The 7,450-nt window shown below is 55.5% G+C and overlaps 2 protein-coding genes across 2 annotated transcripts in view; one reads left to right on the top strand and one right to left on the bottom strand.

Annotated features, from left to right (window-relative positions):
• Positions 1 to 384, bottom strand: part of VDAG_08993 (ribosomal RNA-processing protein) — a gene marked incomplete at both ends in the record, with an annotated part of 1,593 nt that extends 1,209 nt beyond the window's left edge. Inside the window, one exon of the mRNA XM_009656796.1 lies at positions 125 to 384. Coding sequence (XP_009655091.1) covers positions 125 to 384 — 260 coding nt within the window. The remainder of the gene's footprint in view (positions 1 to 124) is intronic.
• Positions 385 to 5,382: 4,998 nt separating this feature from the next.
• VDAG_08992 (uncharacterized protein) overlaps positions 5,383 to 7,450 on the top strand; it is a gene marked incomplete at both ends in the record, with an annotated part of 3,727 nt that continues 1,659 nt past the window's right edge. Inside the window, 4 exons of the mRNA XM_009656795.1 lie at positions 5,383 to 5,527; positions 5,613 to 6,461; positions 6,621 to 7,260; positions 7,341 to 7,378. Coding sequence (XP_009655090.1) covers positions 5,383 to 5,527; positions 5,613 to 6,461; positions 6,621 to 7,260; positions 7,341 to 7,378 — 1,672 coding nt within the window. The remainder of the gene's footprint in view (positions 5,528 to 5,612; positions 6,462 to 6,620; positions 7,261 to 7,340; positions 7,379 to 7,450) is intronic.

Genomic DNA, 7,450 nt, shown 5'->3' with positions numbered 1-7,450 from the left:
CTTTTCCTTCTTCGTCTTCTTCCTCGGAGGCTCCTGGCCGTCCTTTGCCGGCGCGCCGTCGCGCTCAGGCTCATCCTTGGTCACGGCACTGCCGTCTTCGGCCGTCCCCACACATTAGCTATACCTTGGTTGACACCTTTTCCGCTTGCCGTTTTGCTTGGCAGCTGCCTTTTTGATTCTCTTGTTCGCCTTTTTCCTCTGCGGTGCAGGCTTGCCCTCGATGACACGCTCCCACAGGTTGGCGACGTTGTCCGTGGTCACCTCTTGCTTCGCGCCGCCGGCGCCAGCCCTCTTGCGCTTGCTGGGCTTGGAAGCCGACTCCTTGACCTGCGTCTCAGGCTTGAGAGCATCGGCCGAGACGGACCAACCGGGCACGGCGAACATGATGGGTGTTCACGTGATGAGAGACGTTGGACGTGGCTGGGTTTGTGTCTAAGAGAGGTAGTGGTGAGATTTGTTGCGCTGATGGAAAAGTCTCACCACAAGCCGCCAGGTTTGTGAGGCGACCAAGATGCGTCAGTGAGTCCAGATTTGGCTGAGAGGTGGTGATCTCTCAATGTGAGGTGCCCGTGGTGAGGTTTGCAGTCGTCTTGCCTGCCAACCAGAGCTCGACTATTTGGTCTTGGACTGTTGAAGTTTTTTTTTCCACCATGGACCCCCATGCTGAGGGCATGCACCCCCCAGCACCCTCACACCCTGTGCCAGGACGCCACTTCAGTACCGCCGCCACTTGTTGTTCACCCCCAGCCGGAAACAGACCCCCCATTGGGCAGGTCAGTGGCAGGCAAGAGGTGGTCAGTGCAGGAAGTCTCTCTGCAGCAAGAACAATGCGGAAGTGCACACCTCCCCTGTTGCATCCAGGAAGAGCCTTGTAGAAGCTGTTGAACCCACAACAACCTACGAGGTCGAGTTTGGTAGCTCCGTCACTCCAAAACCTCGAGTTACCTTATGGGAATGTCCCGTCTGTGCCTCACCCCATATGCACTTAAGCTCTCAGTATGCATGCCACCATGTAACTACAAGCTGCTACATGTACGGCCTGTATCTCCACCTCATCTCGCCGCCCAAAAACAATCCCACAAAGCGGGAGAGATGGAGGGCAAAAGCCTCGCTGAGGAAGAGACGCAGAAACGCCGTCTGGTCTGGTTTCCTCAGTCCAATGGGAGAAACGAAACACTCCCCCCACCTCCTTCAACCAGAAGATCGGCAAGGTGAAAATCCGACCAAAGCAGAACGAGGCACGGAGCTCGATCTGCCTAGCCTAGCAAGCGCCCTTGATCCTGCATCTATCTCCCTGTTCACTGGCAAGGCACACATCCTGATCCAGAACGACCTCTCTTGTTCTCATAATCGTCATGCAGCACCGCAAATTCATCCGACCAATATAACGACATTGACCAGCCGACCGTTGCCCAGCCTCATCTCGGCACATATTACTGTTTGCCCCTCATCTCTTCCTCTGCATATCCCAGACCGCCTGAAAATCCTGGCCCATGGCGTCTGTTGTGGCTTTGAATGCACATTCGAACGAGGCCACTAACATTGTTATTCGTCCACTGACCTCACGAGGCGCTCTTTGCGTCCCGGAACCTCTCAGAACCGTGGCGATGATCCAGCCCACCACCGACCACGCCAGGGCAGAAGAACCGGGGACCCGCCCGCTGGCTCCCTTTTCTCTCCACGTCGACCTCATTACAGGCTGGGCTGGCGCCATGTACATGACATCGGCCCAAGGGTCCTCTCCGCCTTGCCAGGCTCACTCATGCACATCACCATGGGAGGTGGGAGCTGCGTGGCTGTTACATGTAGCACCATTGCACTTCCACGTCTCTTCTTCCCCTCTCTGCACACGTATCATCCCAATCGACGGTTTCTCTAGTACGTTGAAGCTGCTACCATATCAAGACTTAAGACGGCCCACCGCCCTTTACATGTACATGTACACGGTCTCAGGAGAGATGCGGACAGTGCCTTGCACTAAGAGATTGAGGATCCGTACTGAGGCACAAGTACATGGTACGCCGCCAAGGTCTGAAAAGCCATGCAACTGTCGAGGACGCCCGACCCCGCGACATCATCTCGTGCGAGAGACACCACACGACTCGCGGAAATGCACCCCCTTGAGCTTGCCCTTCTCGTATTCCAGTCAAGACCGAACTTCGTCTTGCGTTTCCAAAGCACAGGCTAAGGCAAGCAGGCACCCGTTCTGAACAGTACCCACCGCCACTCACTCCGTATGTGTTTTCTTGCCGTACCTCCCCTTGCTTGCGGGATACCAGGACAGTTTGCTATGGCGCCGGGAGCCCGGGCGTCCGCAGCATCTGTTGTTGACAGGTCGGGCCCAACACCAAAAAAAACACAGATTTTGTTCCGACCCTGTGGTTGTGGATGCATCTTGTGTCCCATTCTTACATCCTGGGAGGGTCAGACATCAGGTACCTACCTCTTTGCTTGTCTTCCTGCCTCATGTTTCTGAGGTACGACGAGACTGTGCCACATCGCGCTCAACATAATAAGCCTTTAGCAGGGTAGGCATGGCACAATCCACGTCATTGGTTAGCTGCTGAATCAGTCGAAGCCTGCCGCTCCAGCAGCATCGGTGCTGGTGTGCCGTGTTCTGGGCTGCCTATATGTAAGTCGAAGCTCGGTACCTCAAAGTAAGATGATGGGTGTCAACATTGGGTGACACTGGGGAATCTAACCCGCTGGCCCTTGTCCCCCACTACAACGGTCGGCCCTTGCAGTTATTTTGCCATGCTTATTAGAGAGGCAACCTGGATCTGGTTCCATTGAGACTGGGTGGGGTGAGGTTGGACAGCCAGCGCTTCGGTTCTTGCTAATTCCGATTGAGTTGTGCATCCATGTCAACAATTTTGAATCATCAACCGCCTGGATCACCTCTCTTTGGTTTGAGCAATGGCTCTGTGTGGAGGAGTCGTCATGACGCGATTCTACACGAGCCTCCCCCCGTTGCGAACAACAACGAAAGCCCTCTTGACTGCGATGAAGACACCCCGTTATTCGTCCCCGACTGGTGCTTGTCATGCCTGACAATCAATAAGGTGTGCGGGGACAAGGTCCACGGCGCCCAGATCGCAGGTTGTATTTGTGGATGCACTGGTCCAACAGCTTTTCGCAGTGTCCGCCCCTGCACAACGCTGTGGTTTGTGTTGCACGGGAAAGCCGAAACCACCTGACGACTCCGCGCCTGGCATGCCCGCTGTGTTGCGACCACTGCTGGCTCAACCACTGACTGTCCGGGAAGCTCCCTTCCACGGACGCTCAACGGTCAAGCCTTCAGACGACTAGAGGGGACCGAAGCAGCCGAAGAGGGTGGAGGCGAGATAAGGCCATTCCCACAACTACCGACCCAGCCCAGATCAGGCCCAACCACGTTACAAGGCAACGCCGCGCGCTGGAGACAAGACACGCAAGACACGGTCGCATGTGAGGTGTGCCTGTCGGCAGCTGATGCCGGTGGCCTGTCTCCTGGTCTGCCGGTAGTGTCTTCTCCCTACTTGGCCCTTTCAGGGTATCATCGCGTACCGCACCACACCGTATGTAGACAAGCCGAGCTGTCGGTTTCCCCATGAACCGAAGCTAAGACGGTAGGCGTCTGCCATGTTCTTCACGCATCCGACCACCCTGGACCATCATGACGGCTATTTTTTTTTTCCAGGGGGGAGGGGGGGGGGGCCAACAATGGTGTCGCAAAAGCAGCACGATCAGTAACCCGTGTGGCTCTACAGTGCCTACCTTACATACAAACATAGCCTATCGACTGCCGAGGACAATGTCGAGTGCCACCAATTAGTGTGTCTCGCACCACGAAAACCTTATGTACTGGGAGAAGTGAGCGCGGCCAGACCGGAAGCTGCTTCTTGCTCAAGGCAAGTCGCAGATCATCTTGTTCTCCATTACGCACCAGGACGTGCGCTCTGATCCACTATAGCTTTCCTTAGACCGGGACACGAATGGCGAGAAATCTGTGACCGAACCTCTTTCGGATGATCATCAACCCATTTAGCCCCAAAGCCACTCTGAGGTCCAGGCCACATCGCTGCGGGTCGTTTGCCAGCGAAAGCACATGCCAAGACATGCCGGCCGAACAGTGACCATCTGAGGAGCCACTTGGGAAGGCAGCGACGAAGCAGAGAGAACCGAGGGGATTCTTCGACTCAGAGTGACAGGACAGGACTGGACATGGGCGTCGTGCTGCTCAGCAACCCACCTATGTGCCTACAGTAGAGGTGAATCATTTAGAGACCAGAGTCCGCATCCCTGTTCTGGAGAACGCTGAACTGGCAAAACCTTCCGGCACAAGCCTTGCAAGACCCCCTCCATCACGACGGGATCGATCCCTGGGCAAACCCCCTCCCCTCCCCGAATCCCCTGGCCCAGCCTCACTAAATGGAAGCCAACGCCGTCGTTGGTTCTTCGGCTCAGGGTACACCCACTGGCACAACAACCTCATGGCGAGGGGAGGTACCTCTATTCAAATGTTGTACCGAAGAGGCCAAGTCTAGGGCAGCCCCACTCACTCTAAATCCTTCCATCATCTTCAGAGCTTCATCTTCTGGCTGGTCTCCAATCGCCCCTTTACCCTTTTCTCGTGCTTCTTCTTTTCGCCAAGTCTGCCTGTCCCTGTCCGTCGCCCCTCACTGTTCCTCGGCTCCTGCTTCATGCAGGCCGCCAACGCGAATACCCATGTTCGCTCTGCATCACACCAGAATCACCGAGTATCTAAAGGATTGAGCGCCAGCCGGACGGACACACACGATCCATCCTTCTCCGATGCCAGCTTGACAGACGGGTCCAAAAAACGCCGCGCTCTCATCAGTCAACTTCCGTTTCTTACCCAGCAATCCGGACAGGACTCGGGCGTTCAGAGTCCCAAGGAGCGACTGAGCCTCGTCAGGCCGTGCCCTTCTTCTTCCGCATTCCTCCATCGCAGACAGTTCTCACCTGCATCCCGAAGACCGACCCAGGCCTGGTCCAATTACCCCTCAAGCCCTCTTGTCCTGAACCTGAATGGAGCACGAGCCCACGCTGCTTGTCCAACCGTATCCACAATCATAAGGAGCCCTATCCCCAATATCCCAGGTTACACCGGCATGTTTCGGTTGCTTCCATTACATATAGCATAGAAGCGCTCGTCCTCCCGGAAGCCCGCCCCTACCTTTCCAGGGTGCTTTCTCACGCCCGTCGACTTGTGTGTGCACTTATAGGCGCGACGGTGGCCTCAGTCATCGGATTGCTGCTGGCGCCTTGACATTGAAGTACCGGCTATGTCAAGTGGCTCCTCCGACCTGTATCTCACTTTCGTGGCATGCGACTCCTTTTGAGCCAGCCAACGTCGCTAGCAAACTAGCATCTACGAAGATGGATTCGTCAGCATCGTCTGCAGCCCAGGAGGCAAAGGAAACCCCGATCAAGCCTCCAGCGGATGACAGGGACAACGACGACCAGGATGAGGCAGCTCGCAAGAAGGCTGCTGTTCGGAAGAGGACGAAGACGGGCTGTCTTAGTATGTTGTCCTCTGGGGCCCCTACTGCACACAGGGTCACCCTTCTCTCCCCCACCTTGCTCTTAGCCTCTGACATATCGTGAAGCTTGTCGAAAGCGCCGCATCAAGTGCGATGAGGGCAGGCCCATCTGCAACAATTGTACCAAGTCGAAGAGGAACTGCGAAGGTTACAACCAACGCGTCATCTTCAAGGACCCTCTCGGAGCCTTCCAGAATGGCTCCTTCGGTCCCGTTGTCTATCCTCCAGAGTCGACGCAGCAGCAAAATCTTGTCTCTCACGGAAACCAGCAGTCGAAACCCTCATCGCACGCCCCTCCTCTGGCTGCCATTGCCCCCAAGCCCCCAATGACACTCGATTTCCAGAACTACCCACCGGTTCCCTATGGGGAATCTTATCAGGCATACCAACAACATCAGCCAAGCGCTGCGGCATCGTCGACGTATAGCTTCAACCAGGGCTCCTACGAGCAACCTCCTGTACCAGCAAATACGGCATACATAGCGCCTGTTGCGTCCGTGCATCAACAGCGGAAGCACAGCGAGGGCCAACAGTATCTTCCATCGCCCGCGAAAGAAGAGGATGGATTCCATGGTTTCGGGGATTCGAGCCACACTCAGACGAAAAGCTACGCCGCGCAAAATGAGGTTGCGGCGAGCGGTCCCGGTTTTCAGGACACTGAGGTTCCGATGGACGAGGTGCAAGAACGAACCCAATGGGAGCATGTGTATTCAGACGAGGACGCCTCGATGGGTGAGTCGGAGGATGAGTTCGAGGCACTCCCGCGTGAGAGCACATACGGAACTTTGGTGCAAAGCCACATGGACGGCCCTCTGGACGGGTTCGGCACGGAGATGCGAACTTTCACGGCGTTTGCAAACGACGAAACCCTTACATCATACATTCCGCAGGCGATCAACTCGCCTTTGAACGACAGTAAGACGGCTGCGCTTTTCTGGCACTTTGTCAACGTTACCGGGCCGAGTATGTCTCTTTACGAACGACATCCTTTCGATCACAAGGAAAAGATGATGGGTAACCACCAGGCCCCCAACTCCAATCATAGCATCTGGACATGTAAGTGAAGTCTTGTAGCGTCTTCGGGGCATAGACTCACGATTCTAGACACCTTCCCCATCGTGGCCTTCCATCACCCCGCACTCCTGCAATCCATGCTTGCCATCGGTTCATTACAGATCGCAAGGCTCAAGGCGTTGCCACCGACGGCAGCCATGAAGCACTATCACCTGGCCATCAGACGAATTGCACGCAACGTCCGCAGCCATACCAAGAGGACACAGCCTGCAACGCTGGCGTCGACGCTGCTCTTGGCTTTCTTCGAGGTCTGGAACTCGGACCATTCGAATTGGTGTCAACATCTTCTCGGAGCGAGACTGCTGTTTAAGGAGATACCATTCCGAGACATGACCAGAAACATACTGCCGCTGAAAAGAGCGAGACGGGCTATGTTTGAGCAAGAACGAAACCAACCCCTGGACCCCTTTTTCATGGGTCACGATAATGGTGAGGCTGACAAGATTGACCTTGATGACCTCGACTTGGGGTTTTTGAGCGAGATCACAGGCCAAAATGTGGACTACGAGGAGGGCACCACGCTCTCGGGGCTGTACTACACGGATCGCGATATTGAGCAGTATGAGCACCTACGAGACCTCTTTTGGTGGTATTCCAAGATGGATGTCTACCAAGGACTCCTCTCAGGCGGCAAGCCCTTGTACGTTTCTTCAATCACATGTTCATCGGTTCAATCCGGCTGACAGAGAACTTAGTATGGAGTACGAGCACTGGACCCAGTGCCCTCCGCGAGCACCGATGGGAAGGTTGGAGGCAATGTGAGTAGAATCGCGGGCGTTTTCGTGTATCGGATTACTTGCTGACTTGACTAGCTACGGCACATATGATCA

This window comes from Verticillium dahliae, genomic scaffold (genome assembly GCF_000150675.1).
Source record: "Verticillium dahliae VdLs.17 supercont1.24 genomic scaffold, whole genome shotgun sequence".
Lineage (NCBI taxonomy): Eukaryota > Fungi > Ascomycota > Sordariomycetes > Glomerellales > Plectosphaerellaceae > Verticillium > Verticillium dahliae.
This window is presented reverse-complemented; position numbering and strand designations above follow the sequence as displayed.